General features: G+C 48.3%; 2 protein-coding genes across 2 annotated transcripts in view; one reads left to right on the top strand and one right to left on the bottom strand.

Moving 5' to 3' along the window:
- Positions 1–4,827, top strand: part of RECQL5 (RecQ protein-like 5) — a 36,655-nt gene extending 31,828 nt beyond the window's left edge. Inside the window, exons 12-20 of the mRNA XM_010082511.1 lie at positions 8–32; positions 181–257; positions 746–839; positions 1,299–1,439; positions 1,905–2,575; positions 2,794–2,872; positions 3,754–4,005; positions 4,530–4,602; positions 4,727–4,827. Of these exons, the coding sequence (XP_010080813.1) occupies positions 8–32; positions 181–257; positions 746–839; positions 1,299–1,439; positions 1,905–2,575; positions 2,794–2,872; positions 3,754–4,005; positions 4,530–4,602; positions 4,727–4,827 (1,513 nt within the window). The remainder of the gene's footprint in view (positions 1–7; positions 33–180; positions 258–745; positions 840–1,298; positions 1,440–1,904; positions 2,576–2,793; positions 2,873–3,753; positions 4,006–4,529; positions 4,603–4,726) is intronic.
- Positions 4,828–7,687: 2,860 nt separating this feature from the next.
- The window catches only part of MYO15A (myosin XVA), a 37,341-nt gene continuing 30,631 nt past the window's right edge, over positions 7,688–14,397 (bottom strand). Inside the window, exons 42-53 of the mRNA XM_010082510.1 lie at positions 14,101–14,177; positions 13,636–13,712; positions 12,923–13,053; positions 12,214–12,308; positions 11,836–11,913; positions 11,476–11,521; positions 10,919–11,067; positions 10,398–10,525; positions 9,223–9,356; positions 8,610–8,743; positions 8,018–8,158; positions 7,688–7,747 (exon numbers count right to left, since the gene is read on the bottom strand). Coding sequence (XP_010080812.1) covers positions 7,688–7,747; positions 8,018–8,158; positions 8,610–8,743; positions 9,223–9,356; positions 10,398–10,525; positions 10,919–11,067; positions 11,476–11,521; positions 11,836–11,913; positions 12,214–12,308; positions 12,923–13,053; positions 13,636–13,712; positions 14,101–14,177 — 1,250 coding nt within the window. The remainder of the gene's footprint in view (positions 7,748–8,017; positions 8,159–8,609; positions 8,744–9,222; positions 9,357–10,397; positions 10,526–10,918; positions 11,068–11,475; positions 11,522–11,835; positions 11,914–12,213; positions 12,309–12,922; positions 13,054–13,635; positions 13,713–14,100; positions 14,178–14,397) is intronic.

Below are 14,397 nucleotides of genomic sequence, written 5' to 3'. Positions count from 1 at the left end.
TCAGCAGGAGAATCTCTAAGCTCACAGTGAAGGTAAGGAAGGCTGGGTAACATTTGGTCGTGTTGACTTGCAAAGAACAACAAAGATTCTTGCCTGCCCTGTTCTTACTCCTTCAGGGTTGGAAGTCCAAGGGGTGCTATGAGTTGTGTAAAGCATATCTGAGTATCCCATGTTTCCTAGGGCCGGGAACACTGCTTGAAGATGCTGGAAGAAGCTTTGAGCACCAATCAGAAGGTTCCAGCAGCAGGAGGAAAAGGGTACGAGATCAGATGAGAGAAAAAGGGTAACATATTGAGTCCCTTAACACAGGGCCTACTCTTCCCTGGGCATCATCACCACTCCCAAGGAATGCCTTTTTAAGTTAGTTGGTCCCAGGATATAGTTTCACTTAACAGTATCACTGTAGCGATGTTCAGGATCAGATAGGAGCATTCCTGTGTCGGACTGTGCTACATCAGCTTGTTGCTAGAGGTGGCAATTCTTCCCCGTTCCACAGGGTGGGGATAGTGTACTTCTCAAGCTGAGCACCCAGACAAGGGGACTTGGTTTTAAAACTGCTTTCACCACCCTTTCCATTCTCCAGCAATTCGCCACTGCATCCCTTAGGACTTCATTGGAAGTTATCACTTATTCTTGCACCGGAGGGAGTGAACTTTGTACTTTCTGGGAGATGCTTAAGCAATAGCGTTCCCTTTGCAGATCTAGAAGTGTGTCTTGCCAGAAATCACCCTAGTCTGTGTTACAGGTCAGACCCTCATGCCTGTGCTGTGGAGCTGGAGTATGAAGCTTTCCGCACCAGTAAAATGGCCAACTCATACAAGGCAACTGTGCTAAAGAAGGTACGGCCATTTGTCTGCTGTTCCCTTAAATGCGGTGTGGCCCTGGCTTGAGGGGAAATAGGGTGGAGTTTGTGTGGGAAAGATGAAGAAGTTCTGCTTTGCCTTTGATGTCTTCCAAATCTTTCTTCTTGATTTTGTTTCCAGGAGGGCCCAGAATCACATTGGTTTCACATCTTTGTTGGCTTTACAGGCTTTGGAAACCTACACACCAGTGCAAGCTTATCCAGATATCCCCTAGATCTGTCAGTAAAGGGAACAGGGAGTTCCGCAGACTGTCGCTGATAGAGAAGCCCTGGTTTAGGTTAGCTGGTTGCCAAGTCTCTTTGAAGATGTTTCTGTTCTTGAGATAGATGTCTCTCCAGGGGAGACATTTGTTTTGCCTCGATGCCTTTTAGTATGTACAGAGGCAGGAATGCATAGATTTCTGGCCACTAGAGAATATTTCTGTTCTCTCTTCAGGTAGCAGAAATCAACAAAGCCTCAAAACAAGGAGAGTTGTTCTCTGTCTTTGGGTCTGGAACTGGTGGCAACAGCAGCTTGGAAACAAAATTTGGGACACCAGCAGAAGAAGATTTCCTCCCTGCATCCCAGGTTTACTCGGTGAGTGAGTACAGATAGGATAGAAAAGGGGGGAATGGTGTGCTTTGTCTAGCTGCTTTTTTGCAATCCTCTTTTAAGCCCTTTGTGTGGCCATAGCTGTATATTTCAATTGGAATTGCTTTCCTTGTCTGTCCTTTGTTTTTGAAGTGAGATCAACTAGGTCATGCTGGATCCTGTTAGTGAGTACGATCTATGTGCAGGCCATACATCAAATACATTTTTCTTGTCTTGCTCCAACCAAGGATGCAGTCTGTTTCCTTACTGCCGGCCTGTGACTTTGACCTGATCCATTTCCCTGATGTCTCAGTTCATGGTTATGATGAGGAGTCAGTTTTAGAGCCTTCCCCAGCTTACGGCTATACGCACTGGTGTACTGTATACAGCAGCTTGGCTCCTTTCAGGGTTCTGCATCATGGCCTTCCTTAATGCTCTCGCATCCAAAATTTCTTATTCCTTTCTCCCTAGTTCAAACCCAAGCGTGTGGGAGCAGGATTTCCGAAGAAATCCAGCTTGTTCCAGACAGCTTCAGAGCTGCTGAAGATCCAGGAGGAGAGCGATGCAAAGCCTGTCAAAAAGGAAGTAGATTGGCCAAATGGGCAAGACAACAGCACCTGCAGTGTGGAACTGGACACCAGAAACCCTGTTCTCCAGAAGAAGGAAACAACCAAAGCAATGTGTGAGAGTGCTGGAGTAGAAGCACTCCTTCCTGAAAAGAAGGGACAGCAACCCAGTCCAGACAAAAAAGCTGCCCTTGGGGATAGCCCTCCTAAGAAATCCAGACCTAGCAAGAAGCAGCAAATGCTTGCAGAGGCAGCCAAAAAAGAATCACAGGATATTTCCAAATTCTTCTCACTCCCCAAAGGTGGGTCTAAAGCCAAAAGTTGCAGCTCAGCAAAGGAAGACAGCTGTTCTGCAAGCACACTACCTCAGGTTTCTTCTCAAAGCACATGTCAAGAGAAATCAATACCTCAGGAAAACAAAGATGTCTCTGGAGAAGATGTGACTGGACAGGCCCAGGCAGAGAATAAAGAGCTGGGAGAGACAGAACTAACACTGGCTGAGAGGGAGGAGGATTTTAAGAGCCAGCAGGCTGCTGAATCTGAACTCCTTCAGGAAGACATTGATGTAAAATCCAGGTAAAATCTCTACCTCTCTGCTCCCTGCATTGCCCTGCTAATGACCTGCAGAGCCCCACCAGCCTTGGCCTGGAAACTGGGAATATGTATTAGATCTCTAGGCTGGTGAGGGAAGACTCCTGCTTTACCATGGAAAGGTGTGGCCACCGACAGTAAGTACAGTAATATCTTCACTGTAGAATGATTAAAATTGGCCTTCCCTCCATTCTTCCCACTAGTGTTGCTGAAAATATCACAGAAACTGAGCTAAGTGTTGTTGGGGAAGGTGAGTGCGGGAAGCGACCAGGATCCAATGAGGTAAGACTTTAATGGATAATAATTTCCTCTTATTTCTTCTGCTTATCATGTGGCAAGTTTCTGGGAGTTACGCTCCCAATCTGAACTTCACCCGATAGTGCTGTTTACCTGGGGAGGGCCCAGCTGCGCTTACAGCAGAGGGGAGAACCATAATTGCATTGCACTCCTGCCGTCCCCTTGCCAGCACTGGGCCAGCGCCAGTGACTCAGACAGCAGTGGAAAGCTTCCCCTTGACTCCGCTTTGTTTCCTCTTCTCTGCAATGCATGTGACCGTACCCTTTGCTGGTGACTTGCCTGGAATGAGTCTCTCCACCCCCTCTAGCTCTGTAGCTATAATTAGCAAGGTGCTTTCTCAAGTCAAGGGAATGACCACAGGCCAGTGATGTGCAGCACCACGCAGAAGCAAACCACACTCGCAGCCTTCCTTGCCATTCAGTCTCTGGTTCTGCATTTGCCATCTGAGACTGCCTGGTAGCTGTCCCTACTGAACAGTGTAGTTTTTTCCTTGCTCTTTCAAATTGAGCAGGAGTGTGGCACTCCTGAAGTGTCTGATTGTTCCTGAGGGGTGTATGCTCAGCAGATATCCTGGGAAATCTCTTCCTATCATTTTTTCCCGTATAGGACAGGGTCTAGTAATTAGCTGCCCTAATAGAGCATAGGGTAGTTCTAAATGTGGTAGTCTTAAATGTTTTTTCTTAAACTCTCTTGGTGTGGAAAACAGTGTATTATGTCTGCACAGCAAAATGGCACAATGGGTGCCACTATAGGGAGAGCCTGCAGGATGCTGCAGAGATTCTTGTTCTCAGAAGGTAGTGGCTGCTTGGACACGTAGTGCTGCCACAGGAATTGGTGATTTTGGTTTTTTTCTGTCCCATCTCCAGGATATGGAAAGTCCTGCAACAAAGCGGCTACGGACAGTGGCAAAATCTTCTATTCTATCCCAGCCAGAAAGCAGAAGTGTTGGTCCAACAAAGAAGAAGGTGACTTTCGATCCAAACTTATCACAGTGTGATAAAGAGGGAACCAGCAAGACTGTACAGCCAGTGACCAAAGGCGCGTCCCTCAAAGAGACAGCAGACATCGTTGTCAAATATTTGACCCCATTCTACAAGGGTGGAAAATTTGCTTCTAAGGTAGGGCACAGATCAAGACCATCTCTAGCAGGAGACCACTTCTCCCTAGTGTTTGGGGGCTCTAGGAAGGGGAAGATGATCTGGGTACCACATTTCACTTACAAGTCACAGCTTGTTATGTGCTGTTTCAGAGACTCTAGGTGCAGCAACTCCCCTCTCCCAAGAAAAGGTTTGTTTGAGATTTAGAGTGGTATCATGTTGATTCCCTACTTGTTTGTGATTGTTCATGTTTTCACACTAAACTCTGGTAAGTTTTCAAGAACTCCCACATATGGAGCAGCAACAGACCAGGTTCAGTTCTGGTGCAGTTTACGTGATGTGTTCTGCAAGGGAGCACGTGTGCGTGTGCTTCTCCAGCAGTGCAGGGGCTGGTGTAGTGGCAGGTTTGCAACACTCCTGTAGCCTAAATGTCTGAATGGTTTGTGCTCACAGCCAGCCTGTGCTAAGGGCAAGACGAATGTGGGAACAGTCTGGTGAGGTGACTGACGTCTGCTTTCTGTTCATTATCTTCCCCAATTCTGCAGGATCTGTTTAAGGGCTTTGCTCGGCACCTGTCTCACTTACTGACTGAAGATCAGAACCCTGCCCGCAAGACTGGTGAGTTGGCAGCTGGGGAGAGCACTCGGACTTTTGGGTTCTTTTGGTGCTAAATGGATTGAAGTCTATAGAGGGAGCAGATGTCTTAAGTATTGTCTCAAAGGTGGTGCTTCCTCTCTTGCAGTGAAGGAGGAAGCACAGAGACTCATCAAGGAGTTTTTCAAAACAAGGGTCAGGTGTGAGAGTGAGACAGACTGGCAGGAGCTGCAGAGGTCAGAGAGCTGATCCTTGCGTCATGGTGGCTGTCTTCCTTCCTTCAGCAGCGGGACCAGGGGATCTTGAAGAACTCAGCCATGGAGTTTCATGAAGCTGCCGAAGTGTGCTTAATCTTTCCCACTGCATTTTTGCTCACTTCTGTCCTTAGTGGCACGCACTTCCAGGAACCACTTTCTGTGAACTTGCAGAGAGTTTTTTTGGTAACCAGGGTACTGCAGCCCTCTGGTACCTCTTGGCAGGAGGGGTGCAGTCTGCATCTGCTGTGTAGGTTACAGGCTGCTGCCACAGAAGTTCTCCAGCAGTGTCTCCAGCCTCTGCTCCTTGCAGCAGCCTGGGAAGGGCTCAGACTTTCTAACTGGGACTCTGCTTTGGGATGGCATCTTGCTTCCTCGATGGCTCTTCCCCTTGCTCCCCCCTCTCAGTTCTTATTTCAGTGTTACCAATAGTTATGCTACAAGTTCACATGTTTTGCTCAGGGCTGCCAATGATGATCTTGACGGTTGAGTGCCTAGATGGAATGTTTTCCCCTGGAGGGCAGGAGGGGAGCATTTTGTTTTTACCATGCAGGCAATGCCTACTTTCTGAAGGTGGAGAAACTCGGATTCTTTTTCTTTTAATCGGAACTTTTTTTTACCTTTGTCTAGTTCTGCCTGCTCTTTAACTTAAGCAGTGATGCTCTTTCAGTATTAACCTCTCCAATAGTGGCACTAAGGTTGCCAACACTTTTCCAGCATTTGCTTGTAACTCCTAAAGCCATATCTGCTCCCTGTGCCTCACCCACAGTCTGCAATACAGAGGGCAATGCTGCTGTTACAACTGGGTAGGGTACTGCTGTGGCCCTCAAATTGACACTGTGGTGCCTCTGCTGCTATATTTATATAAGGACCTGAACTTTAGGGTATCAGGGGGCTTGAAATAACCTGATTCCCTGGCACAAGTCCTTTCTGTTGGGTTTTTGTTGGGTTCTGCCTTTGTTCCATGCCTGTAGAGACTGGCAGCCTCAGGCACTAGTGCTGATAGAGAAATCTGCAGCCTGAGAGGCCATCAAACAGGCTTTTGGATCATTGTACTCAACAGATGTATTTTTTTTAAATGTACTGAAGGGTAGGTGCAGAACTGACAATAAAACAATGTTATAGCTGCTGTGGACTCTTCCTGAAAGCTTTTTCTTAACAATTATTCCTACAGACTGGTCTAAAATACATTAAGACTCCATTACTCTGAACATAAACATGAAAGCTCGTTTCTTATCTGAACAGACGGCTAATAAATGCAAGCCTGGGATGGGATGGATGGAGGCATATCCCAGGAGCCACCCCCAACTCCTTATAGCTGCAGGACTTGATCAGGGGTGTAGGGATAGGACAAGGGGTAATGGTTTTAAGCTGAAAGAGGAGAGATTTAGATGAGATGTTGGGAAGAAATGTTTTCCTGTGCGGGTGGTGAGGCAGTGGCCCAGGTTGCCCAGAGAAGCTGTGGATGCCCCATCCCTGGAGGGGTTCAAGGCCAGGCTGGATGAGGCTTTGGGCAACCTGGGCTAGTGGGAGGTGTCCCTGCCCATGGCAGGGGGGTGGGACTGGATGGTCTTTAAGCTCCCTTCCAAACCAAACCATTCTGTGATTCTATGAAGTTCATCTTCAGAGATCTTCTCTATTCCTTTCTTTCACGTTGCCGCAGTGCTTTACCTAGCCTTGCAGTAGCACTGCTGAAGGAGGAGGGCAGAGCATGCTTCAGCTATGACCTCACAGGCCCCAGCAAGCAGCACTTGAAGGGAAGTTCCTGACAGGGAACATTCTGTAGTTACTGGTGGCATCAGCTCACCAGCAAGAAACTAACTGTGCATCATGGCTTGCATTGAGCACCCTCAGATCTACCCCATTCCCAGCCAACACTGACAACCTTTTTTTCACTCAAGCTTTGCCCATTACCTGCAGGTCAGTGTTCCCATATTGGATGTAAACCAGTTTCAGTCACGTCATAGCTTCAAAATATCTCTATGTGAATATTTTATTGCAATCTCCTAAAGTGCAGATACTTTTCAGTTCAGTAGGAAAGCTGTAGCAATAAAAATAAATTAAGCATTTTTGTACAACCAAGGACACTCTACTGTAATACAAGTTCCATTTGAATATGGTTTCTCCATGGGCATGGAGCCATCATTTAAGTACGACAGCTGCATGGACATGACTGACTTCTTTATAGTAGAGGAAAACATACACATATAATTATGTTAGTAAGAATAATTAACAATAAACTGTCTTACCATTGCAGCTCAATCTGTACCCCAGCATATGTGTTAATTTTATATTAACACTGATCTGTTTTGCAATTAAGATGCTTTCTACAAGCTCCTGCTTCACAAATCCTGCTACAGGGCCTCTTGCATATCAATACAGCAGAGAAGCTGGCCTGTGAAAACGCCAGCAGCCAGTGCAGTCATTTCATAGCCTCAGCTTTGTGTTGTGATACACGGATCCCTAGCAAGCATCAGTCTTTGTTCATGTTAATTCAGAAAAGATTGGTCCCACACTGCATAGCCTGAAGGTCATTGCTTGCATCTGCTCAGCTGCTCTGTGTTGGAACAGGCTCTGGAAAGGCAGTTGGTTGGCAAGGGTGCCTGGGGTTTGTTCAGCCAGTGCATGCATCGCTTCAAGGAAGAGTACTTGGGGACTGAATGGCAGGTCACGAGGGGTGAGATGATGGTCCAGTCCACCAACAAATGCTGTGGTGGCAGTCTTAGAAAGCAGCTGTCTGAGGTCATGGATGTCTTTTGGAAGAGTCCTCTCCAGAAGATGGGGAAGGGAACACTGAACAAGCTCAGAGAAAGGAAAACTGCTGTTTAGCTTGGTCATTCTCCTGTGCTTAGGCTTTAGTGGTGCAACTCTGTTTTCTCCAGGATGACAACAATCGTGTGATACATTTCTTTAGCCTGTCAAAACACAGATCAGTATCGGTCATTCTCTGCCCCAGAAATGGCTGCTTCTCATAATTAAGTATTCCCATAAATCACTTTCCATAATTAAATATGACATAGGTGCTGGAACAAAGATGCACTTTGGGGCCTGGGAAATGCAGTGCCCCCATCCACCTCTGGGACAGAGAAGAGCAGCAGTGCTGGCTCTTAGCAGAGGCTCAGCTGAGCAGGGGAGGGCAATTTCTGAATTGCCAGGAGGAAGCTGTAGGTTCAGGCTCATCTCACCTGTGACAGTTCAAGCCACATAGTCTTGGGGCTGGCAGCCGAGCCATAGTTCAGTTCTATGCCAGGAAGCCCACCATCAGACATAGGCTGCAGGGTTCGCATCTTCTGCAGCTCCTTCAATGGAATGACGCAGGAGACTGCCTGTGTAAGGACAAAAGCCGCAAAACACTCTGGTGCAGTCCTTACAAACAAAACCATCTGATTCTCACCAGGGAGGAGGATTCATCTCAAGAGCCTATTGCAAACTGAGACAAGGACTGGGGCACAGGGCAGCGTGTACAGAATACTGGGCAACCTCCTGCTGCCGGCATGTCCCGAGAATTCTGCAAGACTGGGACAAACAGAAATGGGACCTACACTTAGTTTTACTGTGGACCATGCTTGTTAGCATGATCACTGGACTTAGAGAAGAGCACACGGCAGTACTAACTGGTCTACCACTCCTGGCACTTGCCTTGGGCTAGGGCTGTTGTTAGAGTGGCCGTGATGCAGATAAATATAGTCTCTTCCTGCACAAGTTCTTCTAAAAGTCAAAGTTAACACCTGACAGACATCAGGGCTCTGGAGCCTAGGGAGGAATTGTCTGGCATACCTGGGTGGTGCTGTCCACCACAATGATCTCTTCTTTATTCACACCAAAGAAACAGGGCACAAGGATTGTGTCATCGCTGACTCTCTCAACAAAGTAGGTGATGTAGCCAAAGAAAGGCAATTTCATCATGTGCTCTGTAAGAAAGCAAAAGGTATCTTTCAGGCAGCAGCTTCCAAACAAAAATCTACTGCACAAACCTAAGGTGGTCAAAAGCTGCAGGTGTTCTCAAGCTTTTCTACATTAAAAAGTAAGATTGAAAATGTCTCCTTCCCTCGCTCCCTCCCTCCCAGGCTGCTAATATTAAGTTCTCAGCAACCTGAGTAGATGTCCTGTTCTTTTCTGACCAGAAAACAGATGTGCACCCAGAATATCAATTAAAACACAACTTGTACAGACCTCTGAAAATCTGCTGCAGATTCTACAAAAGAGTTGGGACTTGACCATGATCACTGTGTTTGGGAACAAGTCCCAGTCTGCAGGGAGTCTCATGTCATGGCCCATTCCAGGCTCCAAGGGTCCTCACCAACCTCATGAACTGTCCCAAAAGTGCATTCAGAGCAGCTTCCACCATGCCCAGGATAGATGACTCAAGCAGATTTGGATGTCTCCTCACCTATGAACTGGATTTTTGCATCCACTGGCTGAAGGCGCTGCCTGGTTCTCAGTAGCATGCCAACATGGTCCTGCAGAGGCTCGGGTCTGATGGAGGACTGCAGGGTCTTCGGTGTGTACTCCTTCAGCTCTTCCCTGTGCCAACAAGCAGAGACTAGTTCACCCCCTGCCCAGTTAAAATTGAAAGATCCACCAGGAGGATTAAGAGGAACAAGGAGATGTGGTGACAACTTTCAATTGCATGGCTCCGGGCAAGGATGGAGGGAGAGGGGAAGAGCACAACAGGTTGTGTCCGAATCGGATAACGTGGAAGGAAATATCAGAGACAGTGAGACCACCGTTTTCCACACAGAAGGCAGCTGTAACTAACCAGTGCCCTGAGAGAAATCCCGCCTTTCTGGAAACTACAGGACCGCTTCAAGGTGTTTCTTTCATAGGCAGTCTCAGCTGAAAACCAACTTACTCTGTGTCTTTCTCCTGTGCCTCCGAAGTACTACACAGAGCAGAGTTCCCCATGCCCAGCAGCATTATGCCATTACTCCCTGCTGCTAGTGGTGTGAGGGGATCTGAGGGAGACATTACCTCCACTCTGAGTCAAACTGCATCAGGATACAGGAAGGAAGGAATGTGAAAATACAGCTCAGGCCTGCAGGACAGAAGCTTTCCAGTACCCAGAAACCTTTTGATTCCCATTAGGCATCTTGCTACAGATTTCAGGTGCCCAGAGTTGAAAACTCTGGCACTTGTAGAAAGAACAAAGGAGCATTCATCTCAACTATAAGCTCATACACTTCCTTCTTGGTATTACAGACACAGGGCAGTCAAAAGAAACGTCCATGGCACCCTCAAGACCCTCAGCTCAGGAGAAGTCACAAAAGGAAATGTGGATCAGAGACAGTCAGCATTAAGACTGTGAACAGGAGGTAAACTTTCTTGATTATGGGCAGGAGTCAGTCACTAAGTGACATTAATTAGTATCTTAGGTTCTCCAGAACTGTCACCATCCCTGGAGGTATCTAAAAGATGTGTAGATGTGGCACTTAGGGACATGGTTTAGTGGTGGACCTGGCAGTGTTAGGTGTATGGTTGGACTCGATTCCATAATCAGGCACCAACCCTAACCCCTGTGGTGCCAACAGCCATTAGAGATGGAGACCCACGCTGAGACAAACATACCTGGAAGGAGCGGAGTTCTGCTGCTCTGTTTTGGCCCAGTGCTGGAGCATTGCCAAAATGCCCACCTGCACCTCCATTTCTTTACTATGGCTTAACAGTATCTTCCCATTCAGGTAATCCCACAGCATCTGAGAGACAGCAGAGGGAAGAGGCCTTTGTTAAACCTGCCAGAAGGTACAGACAGGTCTGGGCCGCGCCAAGCTGCAGAGACCCACATCCTGCCTTGCTGATAACACATCCAGCTCAAGCTGATAACACAAAAGCAAAGACTTTCTGAACTCAGGAAAAGCAGGCAGAACTGCACAAACCGTGTCTGGAACAGTATAGGTCATAGGCTAGGGCTACAGGCACACTGTCTTCCTTGCATCCATAGCTTCAATTATTAGCCATTCCCAGAAACAGCATACAAAACCAAAGCCCTCCCACTTCTTCAGCCCCCTTGGGACATTCCCACCCGCTTGTGCACTGACTCTGCCCCTGCTAGGGAGGTTTCCGGTGTGCACATTGCCCTCATTGCTTACCTGTCCATAATGAACATCAACATAAATTTTGTTTTCAAAGTGCAGAGGTGTCCTCCAGATGAGCCTGCGTAAAGTCACAGTGACCAACTTGTCCTCCAGCAGGTAATCATGAAGATACTCCTCTGATCTTATTGGCCTCACCATTTTGTCTACAATGTTTACGCAGAAAGAGGGTCATCACTCTTGGTGCTCAGACAGCGGGCTGAGCTCCATGGCCTGGGACAGAAGCCTTCCTGTACACCTCTATTCCACCCTGCCCTTACAACTCCCAGCATCAGCCATTCCAAAGGGACATGGACTCACACAGACACACACACCTCAGGAACAAGCTCCTGGGAAGGCACAGTTGTTAACCCTAGTACAGAGGGAAGCTGCTGAAGAGGAACCCCCCCCAGACCCAGCAAGGGTGGGGGAACTATTTGAAATAGTAGCCATGGTACTCCTTGTTGGAGAAACTGCTTTAAGAAAGAAGCTAGATACTAGTCACTACTTGCCAAGATTATGACTGTCACTCCTGGTGGCAAGAAGAACAAAATCCTGTATCTCTTCCTGTTCACCTGCCCCCATCTGCTCACAGATCTCCTGCAAGAGCTCCTTGGCCACCTGAAGTGAGGAAAGCAGCAAGTGAGTACCATGGCCAGGCAAGCCCAAAGCAGCCCCAGAGCAGTTAGACACACTGGCCCTGCTGGAGAGCAGCAGTATGGCTCTGGCCAGTGTGCAAAGAAGCAAGCTGGGTGAGGCATCCCAGCATCGCACAGGCCCTGCAGACATAACACTGCCAAAGGGATTGCTAGGGAGTGGGAAACTGTCACGGCACTGTGGGAAGCACAGGCCAGACCCATGGTTTTGAAGGATAAGGGAGTTCCCTGGTGCGGCTGAGTCCAGATCAATGAAGAAACACGAAGCAGAAAACTCACAGTGAACGTCTTGATTCTGGTGAGGTATTCCACACCTCCAGGCATCGGTATCACTAGCCGGCGGGCACTGCGCCCCTTCTGCAAAGGACAGTCTTTAGGCATCAAGACATGCAGGATCCCATCAGCCCCACACTTGTTTCTCCCTCTTCCTTCCTCCTCATCTCTGCTTTCCACTCCTTGCCCATATAGTACCCACCTCTTCCCTGCCCACATTCCTGCCTACTCCATGGCACTGCACTTCCCAGTCCCCATACAGTCACATCCCTCATTTCCTCTCTTGGAACACTAACCGCCCTTCCAACAGTGTATGTGGCACCTCCTGGCAAGCCTCTGCCCTCCCTCTCTTCCCAGCATCCCCACTTCTTTTCCCCTCGATACCAGCAACGCCTCTATCTCCACAGGGAAAGGAAGGTGGCGACGGCCCCCATACATGAAGTTTTTCCGTAGGTTGCTCTGACAGATCTTGGCTATATCTGCAGGAAAAGGAAAAAGCTTCATGTGCTGAGCCAAACAGAGGACTAGTATTGTCTTCTATGGTATTGAGTCATCCTGGCTGTGTTGAATTTAACCCAGGGCTGCTGCTAGGAGAGGAAAGAGACTTGAACTCGTCTCCCATTCTGTGAGGACACATCCAAATCATGAGGGCCCAGCCCCAGACAGCATCCAGGGCAGTAGGAGTACACAGGATGGGAGAACTAGAACCCTCTTCTCTGGCAGGATTCCAACTCAAGTACCTCACAGCTGATGACTCTGGAAGACCACAGTCTGCCTTTCCCCCAAGGTCTATCTGTCAAACTGGGCCTAAGCCACAGGCCTAAGCTAAGCCCCACACAGACACACAGTTACATCTTGCTTGGACGAAGATGCAATGGGAAATTACCTCTGCAAACAGAAAGACTAGAGATACAGACACTTTCCTGCAGGCTCAGGTCCCTCAGTACCTCACTCATTTCTCCTGCCTAACAGGATAAGGGAGATTTCCCCATTGGACCATGTCCCCACCTGGATCCTGTCTTCTTTCCTTGACCACTGGGCTTTAGTAACATGGGGGCAGCCATTTATTTTACAGATACACAAACAGTCATACCATGGTGGGTGCTAGATGGATCACTGCTGGCTAGCTGCAGAAACTTGGTGGCATAGGGCATCAGGATATTAGAAGGGAGGAAGTACCCAGTTAGCAGGTTTAGGAGCAACCAGCCACGCAGCACGCTCTCCCTGTGGGACAGAAAGAACTGTGGGCACCTTGGAACAAGAAAATTACTGCTCAGAGCAGCTCAAAGGAAGCCTCTGCCCTTCTGAACACCTTTAGGAGCTGGCAGAAAATGAGATGGTGGCCCTTGGTCAAAGGTTTCTTATGCTGAGTAAGGGATTAATTCAGTTATTCCAACTGCAAACAAAGAAAGTGAACAGTCAAGGCCACTCTGACGCCACTGCTGCCATATCGCACGGCAGTGTGGGGTCAAGCCAGTCCCTAACTCTTTTATCAGTTCCCCAGGGCTGTGATGAGGAAATCAGGACTCTGAGCAGCACCACTCCTGGGAGCTACCAGGAATGTTTTCCAGTGCCCAGATATATCAGTAGCCAGAGAGAAGGAGAAAAACATACACTAAAGTGAAAAAGCCAAAGCCAGGGACTGGCTAAATTTCCTGAGTGCTCAGCAAAAGCCCCAGCAACTGAGCAGCTGGGGACAATACATCATTGGGGGAAGCCTTTCTCTTGGCCCTGCTGTCTATGCAGCAAGGCAGATGGTTCCCCTCCAGCTGTGCATGCACAGGAGCTGACAGTGCTCATACTCACTGGTTAGGGTTGTGGGTGACCTGTTTGATGACCTGGCAGTAGATCTCATCATGCAAACTCTCTTTCTCCTTGCACAGCTGCATTCAGAGAGAAGACACCATCAGAGACAGGACAAGAGCATCAGAGAGGCCCCAGGTTGTCTCTGTGCCCTTCCTCTCCCAGACCTCTGGAGCTCTGCCAATTTGGCTTAAAGCTTGGGCTTTGCAGCCTCTGGTCTCTAGTGCTATCTAGGCCCAAAGAAGTAGAGGCAGGTTATGCTCTCATCCAGACAGTGATGTCCAGGGAAACCATGCACTTGCAACTCCTCCCCACTCCCCTCCGTTTTTTTTTAATCAGCCTCTCTGTTTCCACTCCCTTTCTCATGTGGGAGGTTGTATTATGACTCTCCTTGCTCTCTCCCTTCCCAGCAAGGGCCCTTCATTCCCATTGGTGCTGCAGCATCTTGCCCAGGGGAAGTTCACAAACCTGAAGGATTTCATAGATGCATTCAACCTCATTCTGGTTCTTGAGTTTTGATTGATCTCCCATGAATCGCATCAGAGCTGCAAAGCAAAGGCTGGCATTTAGGCCTAAGCAGAGGTGATCCTGCCATGGTGCATGCAGTAGACTAGAAAATGTCCTGAAAGCTTTCCTGCTCCATGGGCTGTTACAAGGCTTGCATTGGGCACTGCTCAGTGGGCCATCAGCCCAGGCAGTGTGTGCTCTTGCACACTTTCCACTCGAGGCAAAATGCATTTTGCTGGATGCTTTCAGCATGGACAC

Source organism: Pterocles gutturalis, unplaced genomic scaffold (assembly GCF_000699245.1).
Source record: "Pterocles gutturalis isolate BGI_N339 unplaced genomic scaffold, ASM69924v1 scaffold37524, whole genome shotgun sequence".
In the NCBI taxonomy this organism is placed as follows: Eukaryota; Metazoa; Chordata; class Aves; order Pterocliformes; family Pteroclidae; genus Pterocles; species Pterocles gutturalis.
This window is presented reverse-complemented; position numbering and strand designations above follow the sequence as displayed.